General features: G+C 48.2%; 1 protein-coding gene across 6 annotated transcripts; it reads left to right on the plus strand.

Moving 5' to 3' along the window:
• The first annotated feature begins 29 nt into the window (after positions 1-29).
• GUCD1 (guanylyl cyclase domain containing 1) lies at positions 30-18017 on the plus strand. 6 transcript variants are annotated; one of them, XM_081284660.1, is made up of 7 exons: positions 30-224; positions 1967-2113; positions 7001-7085; positions 8030-8195; positions 9311-9402; positions 11293-11534; positions 12183-18017. In XM_081284660.1, the coding sequence occupies exons 2-7, from the start codon at positions 2023-2025 to the stop codon at positions 12272-12274; spliced, it is 768 nt and encodes a 255-aa protein (XP_081140786.1). In that variant the 5' UTR covers positions 30-224; positions 1967-2022; the 3' UTR covers positions 12275-18017. The 6 variants fall into 6 exon arrangements, with proteins under 6 accessions (XP_081140786.1, XP_081140788.1, XP_081140784.1 ...); XM_081284659.1 differs by lacking the exon at positions 30-224 and adding an exon at positions 707-843; XM_081284662.1 differs by lacking the exon at positions 1967-2113.

The following is an 18017-nucleotide window of genomic DNA, read 5'->3' on the forward strand; positions in this document are numbered from 1 at the left end:
CAGGGGTAGAGGGAAACACCTACCCTGGAGCCGGCAAGGGGACAAGAATGCTCGCACTTCCAAGCACTTCACACAAAGGGCAAGCTGGACAGCAAGGCGGGTATCTGGGGCCTGGGCCCTCGGATCGGGAGAGACAGGAAGTGGTGCTGAGGGCCAGGACCTCGCCTCACAATTTAACCTTTGGATCACGTCACCGCCTGGTGAGGGCGGCTGAGCAAGGCGAGGTATGTCACTGTACAGAGAAATGAAGTGTAGGGGGGCCGCCCCGGGAAAATCCCTAAAGGGTGCCGGAGAAAGGATGCCTGGAGCCTCCGCCAAGTGTAAGGCGGGACTAGAGCTAACACCTGAAGCTGCAAAAGACAGGCCCTGAAAGCTGGCGGAGTTTCTTAAGGGGAAGAGCCTCTGAAAAGCCAATGTTCGCAGTACGCCGGGCCTTCCGGGCGGGGCTCAGGGAAAGGGGCGGAGCTTCCGGAAAACGCGTCATCGTTAGCATAAGGATTGGACAAGGGGGAGGGACCATCAAACCGGGACTGCGAATGGCGGGGGCGGGCTTAAATCTGGTGGCTGGGGCCTCTAGGAACCCAAGTCTGGGAAAGGGAAGGGAAGGGCGGGGCCTCGGGATTCCCGACCTGAGACGGCTGGGGCGGGGTTTGGGGCGGTCCGGCCGCCGCCTCCCCTTCTCCCTACCACGGCGGCGACCGAGGAACTCGACACGCACCGGCCGTGCTCCTGGCCCAGCAGAAGCCGAAGCTACAGCCCGCGCCGGGCCGGGGCCATGGGCGCCCCGCGCCGCCGGGGTCATGAGGACGGAGGCGGAGGCGGCGGGGTCGCAGCTCGAGCCCGGTCAGTGCCTCTGTGAGGGCCAAGCCCTCACCCTGGGGACCAAGGGGGACACCGCCCTAGCGCAGGGCAGGGTCTGGCCGCGCGACCTTGGGCCGACTGCCGTCCCAGCCCTGGTGTGTGGAGCTTGGAGCGAAACCTGGCCAGGTGGACTCTCGCGCCTCGCCTTCCTCCCCCTCCTCCCCCACACTTCTGTTCATTTGTGTTTTACTGATACTCCCAGGGCTAGGACCCCAGTTACTTCTGATAGCGGTCAGAAGCGAAAGGTCCTGTTGGAGCTGCCTTGGGAGTTCCCGTCTCCACCGGGGAACTGTCGGAACTGAGACCAATAAGGGGAGGCAGCTGCCCGAGAGAGTGTCTGTCCAGCAATGGGAAGGCCCTTTTCCCTGGCTCCCAGACTCAACGACCTGTCTTTTTCACTGTGGTTCATTCTGCCTTGAGGATGCTAGAATCCCTTTGATTGTCCAAGAATGGGGGTAAGGAGGTAGCCATGATTCCTGCTTTGCTTAAGATACAGACAAGGCTGATGTTAGTAAACAGGTGAGATGCCAACTTATGAGAGAGGTCAAGAGTATGGGGGACCCAGAGCCTAAGATGTTAGGGAACGTTGGCACATCACATCCAGGGACTGGTCTTTTTTTTGTGATTGCAGCATGGAATAGAATCTGAACATTATACTGGAGTTTACATCTCTAGTCTTCCAATTATCTAACTCTGTGGTCTTTACTGAGATACTTTCTTTCCTGAGTCTTAGTGCGGTAATGGCTCACATTCATAGGGAGCTTTCTTGCCGCAGGCATTTTGCTAAATTGTTTATATGTGGTGCCTCATTACTCCTCATATCAACTGGGTAAAATAGGCGACCACTGTTGTTTGCCCTTTTGTAAAGGCACAGACTGAGGTCCAGAGGGGTTAAGTGACCAAAGACAGTAGACAGCCTTTATTTCTTAGTGACAGCCAACAACTTAAAGCCAGACCAGGGCCTTCCAGGCAGACTCTAGGTCTCAGGTGGGGTTGTCTCTTGACTCCAGGCATCAATATCTGGCAGCTGCTTTGGTCTCTGAAAGCTAAAGCTGTTATCAGGACAAATGTCAAGGCCTTGCCTTACCCTTATCACCCCCTACAGGAACATCTTCATATGGGCTGACCTGCCTGTGCCAAGACTAGGATGGCCATTTGGAGATGTTTTGCTCCATGGGGCTCCAGGATCAAGGGGTTCCAGGGCTCAGGGCAAAAAGAGGAAGAGCAACTGAGTCTCCCAGGGTCCAAGAAAGCAAGTATCCTGTACCACATTTTATAGCTGGGCACAAGATGGCCCAGCTAGACAATGCCAGAGCCCAGGCCACAGAGTAAGAAGGGAGTCTTCAACAAAGGACTGTAGTCTGGAAACCTGGGGCAGGGGCACTGCAATAACAAGTAGGCTTGGGCATCTCAAAGAGTAAGGCCTTTTTGGAAAACTTGTATTCACCAAACATGTTTGAGGGCTGGGAGAAAGCAATTCAACTCTGTTCTTACCTGACACCACAGAATTCTCTGTACAGGGGGAAAGTAGATGCCACCTCAAGGACTCCACATTGACAGACCTTGGGAGGTACAGGAAACAGAAATTTGGACTTTCAGACTAAAGGTTATACCAGAGCAGAGGCTGGAGAGTACAGCCTGAATAAACAAAAACAGAAAGGCTGTTATAGTCACAGGGGTTCTGAAAAGGGAAGATACTGGTTTATCATTATAACACCACATCCTGCAGAGAACTCTCTTTCTAGCCAGTCTGTTGTGTGGAGCTGTTTTAGAATATAAGTCTCTGGAGATCAGGTTTTGGGTCTTTTTAGTCACATTTTTGTGCCAAGAGCCTTGTACACAGCAAATGCTTGATAAATCCGTTTTTTGTTGTTTTTTTTTTTTTCCAGTAAGTAGTAACTTAGAGTTGTTGTTAAGCATCAGATACCAGGTACTGGGAAAACAGCAAACAAGAAGAGCAGGTTCCTTGCTATCTTAGTCCATTTGTGTTGCTATAACAAAAATCCTGAGACTGAGTAGTTTATAAACAATAGAAATTTATTTTCTCATAGTTCTTGAGACTGGGAAGTCCATGATGAAGGTGCTGGCAGACTCAGTGTCTGATAGGCCCATTCCTCATAAATAGCTCTGTCTTGGTATCCTCACATGGCAGGAAGGGAAGAAAAGGGGACGAATGCTGTGTCCTCACATAACAGGTCAGAAGGGTTGAGGGAGATGTAAGCTAGTTCCCTCTGACCCTTTTATAAGGCACTAATCCACTCATTGTGTACCCAAAGTCCGCCTCTTGATACCATCACAGTGTTTTTTTGGGGGGACACATTCAGACTATAGTATCTGCCTTAAGAAGCTTATAGTCCAGTGGGGCAACAGTAGCTTCTTTTGTTGTTACTAAGCACTCAAAGAAACAGGATGTCATTAATGGGGCCCCTTACCCCTCAAAGGTATAATCAGGAAAAACCTCTTAGGAGATTCTGAGCTGGGACTTAAATGACAACAGTAGGGGCGGGGGGGGGGGGGGAGAGATTTCCAGACAGGGTGCCAGACATACAGAGGCCCTGGGGTAGAATGAAATCTGCTGAGTTTACAGGTCAAACAGTGTACAGGTCAGGGTTGAGGTAAGTCTAGTGGGCCAAGATTGGGTCCTGCTAAGAGGTGAGAATTTTATTCTAAGAGCAATGGAAAGTTGGATGAGATTCATTAGTCTGCTGTATGCAGAGACAGAAGGTGAGTAGAATTTGGGACAAAGGACAGGTAGGACTGAATCCATGGCAGTGGTATGAGACAAATATGTGAGGGCCTTGAATGAAGGCCTTGGTTCTTTTTCGAGGCACCTGGGGAAGAGGACAAAGCCTCAGTCATGCCTGGGTTCAGTGTACCAGTCCCTGGCTAAGAGGCAAGGTTCTATGCATACTGTTGCCTTGAGTGCTCATGGTACCCTGTAGGCTACATCTGCGATGATTCATTTCATAGAGGAATAAGCAGGCACAGAGAAGTCAGGTGGCTCAACAAGCAGGTTGTCTTCCTCACCTATGCCATCCTGCCTTTACTGGCCTTATTGCACACACTTCGAGGTAAAGCGTGGCCAGTAGCAATCACAGGTCCATTTGTTATTGCTGTCTGCCAAGACAGGGACCTTGCCTATGTCACTCACCACTTTACTATAGTACAGATGCCAAGCACTTAATCAGGTTCTTGGAAAATATTTGTCAACTGAATGACCAAATCAGACCAAAGTCCCCACTTTAGGGTTGGCCAAACTCAGTTTAGTAAGAGGAAGTCCATTGTCTAGCTCACAGCCAGCCAGTGGTAGAGCCAGGACTAGAATGCCTAGGTCAGGCCTTTTTTTTTTTGCTTTATCTCACTACCTGGCAAGGACAAACTGTGAGGTTGCTCAGTGACAGTGTTAGAGAAGCTTTCAGAAGCAGTCCACATATACAGCTTATTCAACAGTCCCCTTCTTACTGTGACTTTCATGTGTTGGTTGTCCTAGTGCCTTTGGAATCAGGTAAGCCTCCTGGTGTCCCACGAACTTGTATCTGCTAGGTACCTCCCATTTGCCACCTGGTCTGAAAGCAGGAAGTAAAACAGCCCTACTCCTGCTTCAGAGATCCTCCCCAAAGAAGGGCTGTGAGGGAGAGACATGGGATGATGTGAGTATACGTGGTGGGGGCCAGGTCTTAAAGGGGCAGTACCTTAGAAAAGGGAGGTTTGCATTTCTGTATATCAGCGACAAAACTTCTGAAATGGAAATGAGGAAAAACACTCCATTCACAATATCCTCAAAAAAAATAAAATACTTGGGAATCAACCTAACAAAAGAGGTGAAAGATTTATACAATGAAAACTACAGAACCCTAAAGAGAGAAGTAGAAGAAGATCTTAGAAGATGGAAAAATATACCCTGTTCATGGATAGGCAGAACTAACATCATCAAAATAGCGATATTACCAAAAGTTCTCTATAGATTTAATGCAATGCCAATCAAAATCCCAACGGCATTTCTTGTAGAAATAGATAAAGCAATGATGAAATTCATATGGAAAAATAAAAGACCCAGAATAGCAAAAGCAATTCTAAGCAGAAAGTGTGAATCAGGCGGTATAGCAATACCAGATTTCAAACTATATTACAGAGCAATAGTGACAAAAACAGCATGGTACTGGTACCAAAACAGACGGGTGGACCAATGGTATAAAATAGAGGACACAGAGACTAATCCACAAAGCTACAACTATCTTATATTTGATAAAGGGGCTATAAGCATGCAATGGAGGAAGGATAGCATCTTTAACAAATGGTGTTGGGAAAACTGGAAATCCATATGCAACAAAATGAAACTGAATCCCTTTCTCTCGCCATGCACAAAAGTTAACTCAAAATGGATCAAGGAGCTTGATATCAAATCAGAAACTCTGCGTCTGATAGAAGAAAAAGTTGGCTCCGACCTACAGATTGTGGGGTCGGGCTCCAAATTCCTTAATAGGACACCCATAGCACAAGAGTTAACAACTAGAATCAACAAATGGGACTTAATTAAACTTAAAAGTTTTTTCTCAGCAAAAGAAACAATAAGAGAGGTAAATAGGGAGCCTACATCCTGGGAACAAATTTTTACTCCTCACACCTCAGATAGAGCCCTAATATCCAGAGTATACAAAGAACTCAAAAAATTAGACAATAAGATAACAAATAACCCAGTCAACAAATGGGCCAAGGACCTGAACAGACACTTCTCAGAGGAGGATATACAATCAATCAACAAGTACATGAAAAAATGCTCTCCATCTCTAGCAGTCAGAGAAATGCAAATCAAAACCACACTAAGATACCATCTCACCCCAGTAAGATTGGCAGCCACTATGAAGTCAAACAACAAGTGCTGGCGAGGATGTGGAGAAAAGGGTACACTTGTACATTGCTGGTGGGACTGCAAATTGGTGTGGCCAATTTGGAAAGCAGTTTGGAGATTCCTGGGAAAGCTGGGAATGGAACCACCATTTGACCCAGCTATTGCCCTTCTCGGACTATTCCCTGAAGACCTTAAAAAAGCATGCTACAGGGATACTGCCACATCGATGTTCATAGCAGCACAATTCACAATAGCTAGACTGTGGAACCAACCCAGATGCCCTTCAATAGATGAATGGATAAAAAAAATGTGGCATCTATACACAATGGAGTGCTATGCAGCAATAAAAAATGACAAAATCATAGAATTTTCAGGGAAATGGATGGCACTAGAGCAGATTATGCTTAGTGAAGCTAGCCAATCCCTAAAAAACAAATACCAAATGTCTTCTTTGATATAATGAGAGCAACTATGAACAGAGTAGGGAGGGAGAGCAGGAAGAAAAGATTAACTTTAAACAGAGACATGAGATGGGAGGGAAAGGGAGATAAAAGGGAAAGTGCATGGAAATGGAGGGATACCCTCATTGCTATACAAAATTACATATAAGAGGTTGTGAGGGGAATGGGAAAATAAACAAGGAGAGAAATGAACTACAGTAGATGGGGTAGAGAGAGAAGTTGGGAGGGGAGGGGAGGGGGGATAGTAGGGGATAGGAAAGGTAGCAGAATACAACAATTACTAATAGGGCATTATGTAAAATTGTGGATGTGTAACCGATGTGATTCTGCAATCTGCATTTGGGGTAAAATTGGGGGTTCATAACCCACTTCAATCTAATGTATGAAATATGATATGTCAAGAGCTTTGTAATGTTGTGAACAACCAATAAAAAATTAAAAAAAAAAAAAAAGAAAAGGGAGGTTCAGGGGCAGAAGTTAGCTCTTCAGAAGCCAGGAGCATCTAGGCAGAAGAACCGCGTGTGCAAAGGACCCCAGGTAAGAGGGATTATGACAGGTACAGGTTCTGCCTGTATGACGGGGAAGAAGCTGAAGATGCTAGGACAGTAGCCAGAGAGAAATTGTCCTAAGAGACATGGGAACCAATTCACTGGAGGATTTTGAGTAGGGCTAACCTGCTGTGGCTGGTGTTTGGGGGAGATCATTGGTATTGTAAGAATGAAGGACTGTGGGAAATCTTCTGAGCCCCCACAGGATCTAGGTAGGAGGTGATGACTGTGTCTCCACAGGGAATGGTAGTAGAGTTGAAACCTTCCTCTGTTCCATGCAGGGGACTTTGTGCAGCTGCCTGTGCCCATCATCCAGCAGCTCTACCACTGGGACTGCGGCCTAGCCTGCTCTAGGATGGTGCTTCGGTGAGTGGAGGGGCCTACGCCCTCCCTATTCACCAACTACTATGGTTTGAGGGAGACATGGGAAGACACCTGGGTGGGATTCATCTTCTCTGTGACCACCTTTGGCTGAGGTTGCAAGAAGCCTTTCTTCCATTTGGGCCCTGTCCTATTTACAAAAGTGAGCAAAGGGTGGATCAGGTCACCCAGATCTCTACTCTGGTAATGCCTAGGAATTTGGGATGGCCAGAGATGTTCCAGGGGCCTTCGCCTAGCCCACAGAGCAGCCCATAACTGGTATAGGGAATCCTCTATGCTCCTAACCTCAGGCTTCTGGGAGTCTGCTGAGCTGAGGCTGAATGAATATTATAGGACCCTTGACAATCAGAACCAGAAGAGACTATAGCCATCTTCTTGTACAAGAGTTTTCAGTCAGCTGCCTGGAACCCTAGATCTGCCTCTCCCTTATCTGTTTCAGTTTTACATTCTGGAATTGTGGGAAAGATGGGATTCAACAAAAGGTTCAGTGCCTAACACTTTGAAAACCACTGATTTGCAGGCTGCGGGTATAGCTCAGATGTAGAGCACTTGCCTAGCATGAGTGAGGCCTTTGGTTTGATCGCCAGTACCACCAAAAATAACCTTTACAAAACAAAGCACTAATGTGATACAAAGGCCTAGAATCATCATAGCCATAGAGGATGGTAACTTGCCCAAGATCACACAGCCTGCAAGAGACACAAGAAGCAAAATCTAGGTCCTTGACTCCAGAGCCAGAACAGTTCCCCAGGTAGCCTTAGCCCTGATAGTCTTCAGGTTGTGTTCAGGCAGCATGTGGGCAGGTATAGGGTTTCTTGATAAAGGACAGAGCCTTTTGGGGAGCAGAAGCAACAGTTGCTATAGACCCCGTAATGGAGTATGACCTAGTTCCACCTTGAAGCTGAGCTTCTTGGCCTCTCTGCTTGTAGATACCTGGGCCAGCTGGACGATGGAGAGTTTGAGAGTGCCCTGCAGGAGCTGCGCCTAACCAGAAGTATCTGGACCATTGATCTGGCCTACTTGATGCGCCACTTTGGTGTGAGGCACCGCTTCTGTACCCAGACCCTGGGCGTCGACAAGGGTTATAAAAACCAGGTAAGCCACCACACCTGGATGGGCCTTCTCATTTGAGGCCACATAGAGGCATAGGCCACCCAGTTGTAGTAGTTAGAAGAGAGAGCTGTCAAGGCCTGGACATCTGGTGGGACATAGGTGTGCAGAGACCAGGGGCAGTGGCAGATGGGCTATAGAAAGGATTTACCAGCCACATTGAGCAGGTGACCATGAGGTCCAGCCTGTGTGGAGTACCTAATCACTGAGTCCTGGCTTCTGCCTACCTTCTATGACACTTAGAGGATGTGCAGAAGAGCATTTACCTTCCTTCATTCTTCCCTACTGTCCTCCAGCACAAGGCCAGCCCAGGGCCTCCAAGAACATCACTCTGATTTCATGTAACCCTCATTTGCCCATTTTCTTCCTTCTCACCAGGGCAGCCAATTCTAAGCTGAGTAATTGGTATTCTTGAAGAAAAACGAATATTGTCTTTCCTTTTTTTCCTATTAAAAGTAATGCCAACATTGACAGCTGAGCCCACACGTCAGTGTATTCTGTTTCCCTGCAAAGCTAAAGCCTTTCTTACAAAAGTTCGTGGCCCAGACTCCAAAACATGGCAGAGCGAAGTCAGTGCTGGCTAGTTAGCAAAAGGGCTGTGACATGGTGGCAGTTGCCAATCAACTTAACTTTCCTTTGAACCTTCTTGGTCAAAGGAAGAAGGCTAATGAATCTAGTCTGGTTGAGGCAGAGAAAGAGGCTTAAGAACAGGGTCTTTTTAGCCTCCTCCATGGGGGCTCTGGTTACCATAAGGTACTTGCACCAAACAAAGTCTATTCCATGAACCATGCCTGGATAAGCTGAGCTATGGCTCAGCCTCAGACCCCACCTTACCCTTTTGCTTTGAGCTCTTTCTTATGCCTGACATAGGGTGACCAGTCTTCCCCAGGGAGCTGGCCTGAGCCCAGCTGCCCACCCATCTTGATAATGCCTCTGGTCCTGTTTACTCCCTGGCCTGGGACAGACTGGGTGTGCTGCATGTGCAGCCTGCCCCATAATGGAGCTTCTCTGCCCTCCCACATCCCCTCCTTCTATAACACGCTCTTTGCTTTAACCATATGGAGTGAGAGTAGCCAAGTGGACTTCCCTTCTCTCTTTAGTCCTTCTACAGGAAGCACTTTGATACAGAGGAAACCCGGGTAAACCAGCTGTTTGCAGAAGCTAAGGCCTGCAAGGTGCTCGTGGAAAAATGGTGAGTCCTTCTCACCCTACCATGGCCAGTTACCTCTGGTGAGGTTGGTAGTGAGGGAGATCTCAGGATAGTGTTTGGGAAAGGCTGGGGCTCTAGAGTTAGGCAAAACTAGTGTCTCCTACCTGGGCAGTAATTTGCCCCTCTGTGCTTTGTTTTTTCTATCCTTAAAATGGGGGTCAGTGGAGCTATATAACCTAGACTCTGGTCTGGAGTGGATCCTGAGCAGGTACTGGAGGGAAAAGTGAGTGATACAGGCTGTGACCAGCTCTTGGACTGTTCATAGGATAATGGCATGAAACAAAACATAGAAGCCCTAAAAAAGGGAGGACAGCCTGAGTAATGTGGTGGCAGGGCGATTGACAGTGGACAGGGACAGGAGCAGGGAAGGCCACATGTATAGACTGTCTAGGAATCTTGTTCCCATGCTGGGACCTTACATGGACCTCTCCCTTCTCATCCATATGTGGGGGTGGGCTGGATTCAAGCAGACCCTGGGGGCAACTTGCCCAGATGTGGGTAGCATTCTCCAGACTTGCTTAGAGGCTACACTTAGATGTGCTATCTCTAGCCCCTGGCCAAACTTTCTGGGACCATTCTCCTCAGGTTTACTCTTTCTTTATAAAATTATGTTTTTATTATTAACATAATGTAACCACCTGATAATTTGGAAAATGGGAAGATAAATCTCTACTTATCCTCTGGCCACATGACTGCCTGATGGAAGTAAAGGCAGCAAACGTTTTTTAGGGCACTTGATAGGCACTGTTTTATTGAGCGGGGAAGCTGTTGCTGCCCCATTTCTCAGGAGGAAAATGAGGCTGGGAGAGACCTGCCAGTGCATGGTTCCCCCAGCATTGTGGCTATGCTGTGATCTGAACCCAGCATTTCTACACTCATAATTCTACAGAGCTGCAACTTTTCGATCTAGCATGCTCCTGCTTTTCTCCCATAGCTGAAATTCCCCTCCTCTTGTACACACCAGTAGGAACTCTGCCAGCTATTTTGTTTCAGAGACTAAATGGAAAAATGGCATGTTTCACCGGCCAAGGCAGCAAACCAAACTGCCACGTGACTCAGCTGAGGCTAGAGTTGGGCCAGACCTCATGGTGCTGATGCTGCCACTCCTGAGGAGCTGATTAATGAAGGAGGGTCCCGAGTGGTGAGCAGCCCCTTCAGCAAATTTCGGGGAGCCCTTGGCTTAAGGGCCCCAAGCCCCTTCTGTCCCTTCTGGGTTTTTGTTTAGATTTGCTGTCTGCTGGAAGACACAGAATGGGGCCGCTTCTATGAGTCTGCCTATGGGACAGCTCCAGACATTGTGCTTACTGAGTTAACTTATAGCATTCCCCTATAAGTGCTTTCTGAGTGATTCCTTCTGCCACAGGAGCCTTGGAAAAAGGGGAAAATAGCCCTTTTAGAAAAACATTTGGTTTTGAATGTGGCCAAGCCAGGCTCTGCTCGGATTTGGGGAATTAAATTGGGCTAGTAATTTCCAATGTAAACCACATAGGATTTGTGGGAAAGTAGAAATAGGGACTTGGCAAAATATCTACCATACCAGGAGTGAGGTTCCATAAACTGTTTAGTGGCCCTCAGTTGTGCCCATCTGGAATTGACCTTCTGACTTCCCTTCCTGAAGGGCCAGCTGGTCCTTGTGTTCTCTCAGAACTCTGCTAACAACATACACACACTGGTCCTGTGTAGGCCCTGCACCTAACCTGGGCCAATACGATAAGCAAGGATGTTCCATGTACAAGAAATTCAGGGCAGAGGGAGAACAAGTCAGGTCCCCAAGTTTCATAACACAGGATAACGGGGGTGTAAGCAGGGATCTATTCAGTTGAGATGGGGAATAGAGCCTATTGGCACCAGCTGACCCCCTTCTGCCCACAGCACAGTGAGTGTGCAGGACATCCAGGCGCATCTGGCGCAGGGCCATGTGGCCATCGTGCTCGTGAACTCAGGGGTGCTACACTGCGACCTGTGCTCTAGCCCCGTCAAGTACTGCTGCTTTGCACCCCGTGGCCATCGCTGCTTCTGCCGTACCCCTGATTACCAGGGCCACTTCATTGTTCTGCGTGGTTACAACAGGGCCACCAGCTGTATTTTCTACAACAACCCAGCCTATGCTGACCGTGAGTGCTGGGGTCAGGGTGGGCCAAGGCGGTATGCATTCACTGTCCCCTATGTTCCCACAACTTCCTCCTATCCAGCCTGGTATGACCACAATCTCCCTTGCTGCCTTTTCCCCAAGGCCTCTACTACTCCTGGGCTCTTGTCATTGGGGCTACCCCTTTTACCATGTAAGCAAACGAGTCACAAACTTGTACCAGTGCTGGCCTCTGGCCACCCCTCTTTTCCACTCCACTGCTCAGGTCCCTGCCTCAATAACTTATGTTGCACAGGCTGCAGTGTCCACTCAATCCTTCCAGGACAACCAGTACACTTATTAGAAAGTCTGTCCAACCTCACCCTTGCTCCATGCTACCTACTACATTCAGGGTACAGGGACAGACTTTCCTGACCTGTCCATGTGTCCTGGAGCATGTTTTTTCCTTTCTCTGGGCTTTGCTTTCTCCATATGCTATACTGAGGAAGGGTCAGAGAAAGAATTCATGAGGGCCAGAATAGGCAAGGAAGCCTTCCTGGGGGTGGAGGACTTGAGCCAAGAGGTGTGGCCCAGCAGATGGGATGTAGACCTCACCCAATTTCCCTGGGTACTGGTAGGTTGGTTGCTCTCTCCCCACCTACTGATCCCACTCTGCTCTCCCCACTCCCAGCAGGAATGTGCAGCACCAGTGTCAGTAACTTTGAGGAGGCCAGAACCAGCTACGGCACAGATGAGGACATCCTCTTTGTCTACCTGGACAGCTGACAGCAGGAGCCTGTTGTGCCCAGATCCTTGGACCCCAACCCCCAACTTCAGCCAGCCTAATCAGTATGCCCAAGTTGGGGGCTGCTGGGACTGGAATGCAACACTGCAGCTTCAGCCTGTCTGACAAGGCTCTGGGGAACTCTGGGAACTGGCGTAGCTGCTTTGTCAGCTAGTGCTATATGTTGTCATTTACCCCAAGCATCTGCTGGCTCCTGAAGGCTTCTCCAGAGTTCTGAGGGAGTCTCCCCCAGGATGACAAGCCTGACTCCAACAATGCCCATTGGAAGTCCAGCTTCAAGGATGCCCTTGTTGCCTTCTAGCCAGACCCAAGGTGAAGGGAGAGGCCTGAGGCAGTCTTCCCATAGACCTTAGGACTGAGTCTTGGAGAGAGAAGTCACTTGATCTGATGCTACTCATCAGGACAGCATCTGCATGTTTGGAAAGTGTAGCTGAATTCAAGTCCCTGGAGCTGGACTGGAAGTGCTACAGAGCCCCCTATAACCCATGGTAGATGCCATTACTACCACCTCCTGCCTTCCAGTGGGCCCAAGTATCTGACTGGCTATGAGGCCACTGGCCCCTATCATGCAGTGTAGACACCTCATAGCCACTTGGCTCTGTAGGGAGGAAGGCCCTAGGGAGTGTGCTGGGCACCAGCAGAGAGTGCACCCCAGGAATAAACAGCTACCTGGATCCCAAAGAGCCCTCCTCACCCATGAGGCCTCCTGACACCAGCCTAAATCCCAAAAGGAGGGACCATTTGTCCTCTGGGTGTGGGCAACCCCAGGTCTGTCGGAGCTGGGTGGTAGAGCCTCTACTTGTGAAGCAACGGGCAGGGGACAGTCTTTAGTCTCCAACCCACACTGGTTTTCATGCCAGGACCTTTTGCACAGAATGTTGGATCTCTTCTGTCTTGACAGAGAATGGTGATGACTGCCCAGGATCACACAGCACAGCAAGTAGCATTGACTGGAGCTGGTTTCTTCCTTCCTTATTTCCTTCTTTCCTCCCCTCACCCCTTTTTAAATTTTTGTTGTTGTTGGGAGCAGAGGTGTTTTTTTTTATTGAAATTGAAGTTTTTACTTTTGCTGGGTGATTATCCTTTAAGTAAGAATAATAGTGAGATTGCAGGTACTTTGGAACCACTAACACCTCTTTTTTTCACAGGGCAGGTAAGCCAGCCAGATTTCTTTTTTAAAGTCTGAGCACCAGGCCCCTTGCCTTACTTGAGGAGGAAGTTGGCCCAGGACAGTAGTAGGGCTGGGTCTTGAACTCAAGAGCCCTTCATAGCTGCCTCTGGCAAAAAGACAGGGATACCCTGACAGCCCCACCATCCCTGCACTCCTAGGGCATGGTCTTCCAGTGCCCAAGGTGTGACATGGTGGCAGCTGCTTCTCCCACACTGACTCTAGCTGGCCCCTCCCTCACCATGGTAGTTCTGAGGGGTGGAGGAAGAGTCTGCTTACCAGTTCTGTGAGACCACCCAGCCACCTTGCTCCTTAACACCAGACAGCCTTGGGCCGAGAGGGTAGCACTGTTGGCAAGGCAGCCATCCTGGGTTTCAGAGACTGGTGTTGGCTTTAGTCTGGTCTCATTTCTATTGCCTTAATGCTGGGTGTCCCAAGATCCTAGGGAACTCTGGCTCCAAGCTCAGGAGTACCATACACAGCAGCTGTGGGGTATGGGTGTCCTCAGGAGAGGTTTAGGTAAAATTGTGGTGAGAATAGCTGAATGAAGGAAACCAATGGGAAGAAGTTAAGTTTTCATGATGACTGCATATGAATAAGGAATAGCACACGTGGTGGCGAGCTGTTATGGGGATTAGCCTTCACAGAAAGTGATCACAGCACCTCATCCATCCAGGACATGCTCAATCTCTGGGCTCAGACAATGGCTTCTCAGGGTAAGTCACATGTTAGAGGTCACCTGTCTGTAAGATTAACAAGTTGTTTGTCCCTAAGACCAGTCTCTCTGAGGAAGGTCACGGAGGTAGGACATCAGCTACACTGTGTCGCATTCTTGCACAAGTCATGACATTGGGGCTGAGGAAAGAGCCTGGACATCAGGGACTTTGCCCACAGCACGTGGCACCCACAATTGCCCAGCCTGTTCTCATGCTTCAGCCCAATGCAGCTTCTGAAGCCAATGGAACAGTAGGCAGCTTTGTTCACTCTAGCTGCAGGGGGACGAAAGGGATCTTTTGCATTGCAGAGATTTTATACATAAATATATTTTGTTTGTAATGAGCCATTCTCAATAAACATTATTCTCACTGCACAGTGGAGACAGCCCTTGGCTGGCCTTTCTGAGAAGCTGTGTTAATCTGCAGAATTCCTGTCTCCAACCCTCCTTGTACCCTCCATTTCCAGTCTCCACTTATTGGCCAGATAGTGGGTTCTTCTAGGATTCATTTAATAATTTCATTTTAAAATTCCACTTCTGAAAAGGGAAGTGTTTGGTAAATCTGGCTTCCTCAGAGCTGTCCTAGGCCCTTGAGGGGGCTGATGGAGCCATAGCCAGCTTTTTCAATATGCCCAGGTCTCCTACCTAATGCCTTTCCTGACTGCTATTTGTCCCTCCCACCCCTCACATTGAAAAGATATATTAATAGACATCCTGACCAAGATCTTGGGCTCTTTGCTTCAAACCGCAGAGCAGCCCTGTACTCACACTTTCATTTGAGCTGACCATTTAAGGAAGCAGTATGAGCTATCATCTATGGGGTACCTAACTAGAATATGCCAGGCAGCATACCAGGTAGACAATGGTAGTGAGCTTGCTCTTTTCTACACTTGAGCATGAATCCTCAGCTCACTCTAGAGGAAGAGGCCCCATCCTGAATGGGCATTTGTTGGTTTATGGACTCTGAGTGGCCACCAAATTCAGTTAACAGAATGTGGGAGGTATTGGGGCAGGAATGGCAAAAGAAGACAGGATGGTACGGTCCGGGTGTAGTTGGCTGCACAGAGCATATGGGGTGTGGGGGTGGGCAGTGAGAACAAAAACCAAGGATTCCAATAAGAGGTTCCATTGGGAACTAATGGGCTGGTCCAGGGCAGAATCTGAGCCCAAGCTGTTAAACCAGGGGCCAGAACCCAGAGATGAGAGGACATACCACCCCACCTTGCTACTCTATTATTCAGACTGGTTTTTGGTAGAGCGTGGCACCTCCTTGCCCAGTTGCTATGTGAACTTCCTATCTATACACTATCTTTTGAGGCTACCTCCCTCTTATACCCAGTACCCCTAGGAGGACACTGGGGACCAGTGGACAATGCCACCAGTGGACACTGGACATTCAGTGCCAGGGAGAGGGAAGCATGTCACAAAACAAGTAGGTTTCAACATTACATATACAATGAACAGTTTTAATAGAATCCATCACACACTGGTTGTAGAAGGTACTGTACAATTTTATTAGCTTTCCATTGCTGTATGACAAATTATCTCCCAAACTTAGCAGTTTAAAACAACAAACAGCCAGGTATGGTGAAGCAGGCCTGTGATCCCAGGGGCTCAGGAGGCTGAGGCAGGAGGAGTTCAAAGCCAGCCTCAGCAACTTGGTAAGGCCCTAAGCAACTCTGCTAGACCTTGTCTTTAAATAAAATAAAAAGAAAGGGCTGGGAACATACCTTGATGGTTAAGTGCCCCTGGATTCAATCCCTGGGACAAAAAGGGGAAAAAATTATCTCAATTTCCGTGGGTCAGGAATCTGGGTACAGCTGAGGTGGTACCTCTGGCTCAGGGTTTCTTTTGATGTTTCAGTCAAACTGGTGGCTGGGAATACAGTGCTCTCAAGGCTGGAGTGGGGCTGGAGCTCGCTCATAGGGATGCTAGCCATAAGCTTCCTGAGTGTCCTCATAGCATAGCAGCAGGTGACATGGGAAGGTGAGCCCAAGAATGCTGGAAGGATAGAAGCCATAGTCTTTAACCTAATCTTGGGAGACGACATCCTCACTTCTGTAGAATTCTACTTATTATAAATGAATCATTGGTCCCTAGATTATCTCCAGCATAACAGAGGTCATTGGCCTTGACTCTAAGCACCTGTGTGTCCTTGTCTTTTTATGAAATGAAATGACTCTGGCACAGAGTCAATGGCTACCAGAGGGTTCCCAAGTGGCTTGTTGGATGGAGAGGCCAGAATTCAATTAGCTCTACCTTATCAGAAATCTTTTATATTCATGGGCTCACCCAGCAGAGTATCTGCTGAGATCCACAAGGTATTAAACAGAATACAGTTGAAAGAAAGAAAAAGAAATGAATCCAGCATGCACTGGAGATGACAAAGGGCACAAATACCAGGAGGCAAGGGTCATTGGATGTCACAGTCAATGGTTATTTCTACAGATTAAATTTCAGGAGAGAACTAAATATGCCCTTACAAAGACTCTTGTCTAGCTCATCCTGGGGTATCTTCTTCATAGTGCCAATGGTGAGAAGTTATAAAACAGGGTGCCCCGATCAGACTAGCTTGACAACCACAGTAGGCTACAGTACCCTCTGGGAGATTTAGGATGTAAAAATGAGGCTCTACATTCATCATTATTTGATGGGGGACCCCATTCATCATTATTTGGCCACAGAGTGTTTTGATGTAACACTGGTATTCCGTGAAATATGTTGAAAGTTGGGAAGTCACTTGTCTAGTCCAAGGAGGAGACTGGGGCCCAGAGAGGGGCTAAGGTCATGACTCAATTAGCTAGAGACCGAGCAAGACCCAAACCTGTCATTTGCTGTTTTCCCAATCCTCAGACCAGGCCATGATCAGAAGCAAGAACCCTAGTGACCCTGTAGGGGTGAGCCAATTCCAGAAAAGCCAGGAAATGAGCTCCGAGTTTGGAAGCCAGAGACTGGGCTATTTGGCTCTTGGGGACTTCTCCCAGGTAGAAAGAATGGCACTTGGATTGATGGTTGGAAGGAGGTAGAACCTTCAGCTGTCTTCCTGGTGATGCCTCTGACTCAGAGTTTCTTGTGATGTTTCTATCCAACCTGCCTCAGCTTGGGATCCAAGGCTGAGGATCATGGACTTGTCTCTACCCTCCAGCTTCAGAACAGAATTGAAGAAACTAGGGAAATACTGAGATGTCATCCTGCTGAGCTGCTGGTCCCCAGGGGCCAAGTGATGGGACCAGCATGGAATTGAGTGTTCATGGAAAAACCTCAACACCCGGAAATGCAAGTTGAAACTCCCACGGTCCCAGACCAAAGGACCCTCTGGTGGGTGGTTACTCCTCCCCTCCTCTCTGCCTCTTGACTTCCTCTGCATCTCCTTGGCTGCCTATATACTACTATTCCAGGCTCTACCCCAAGAAATTTTTGCCTTTTACAGCCCTGGGAGATCTGGTGAAGTGGCCTTCCCAAGCTGTTTAAAGCCTCTTAGTTTACCACGATTTGAGGTCTACATCTTTATCTTCGCAATATAAGGCCTCTTCTTAGTACCTTTCACCTGCCAAAGTCCTTTCATGCCTCAGGGCCTTTGCACCTATTGTGCCCCCATCACCACCACTTCCCTCAGAGCTCTCTCTGAATGTCACTTTCTAAAACAACACTCCCACCTTTCTGCCCTTCCTCTACCAGGTTGTGATGTCTACATGACTCCTCCATTGCTGGAGCCCTAGTACCTGACACCTAATAATTGCTTGATAAGTGTGAGTGAATGGATAGTATGCACTAGATCTTTAACAACACCTATTTCTCAGCTTTCCTGTATTTTTCAGAGATCATCATTAAGGGGGAGGAT

The sequence above is a fragment of the Spermophilus citellus genome (genome assembly GCF_964194105.1).
Source record: "Spermophilus citellus genome assembly, chromosome: 3".
Lineage (NCBI taxonomy): Eukaryota > Metazoa > Chordata > Mammalia > Rodentia > Sciuridae > Spermophilus > Spermophilus citellus.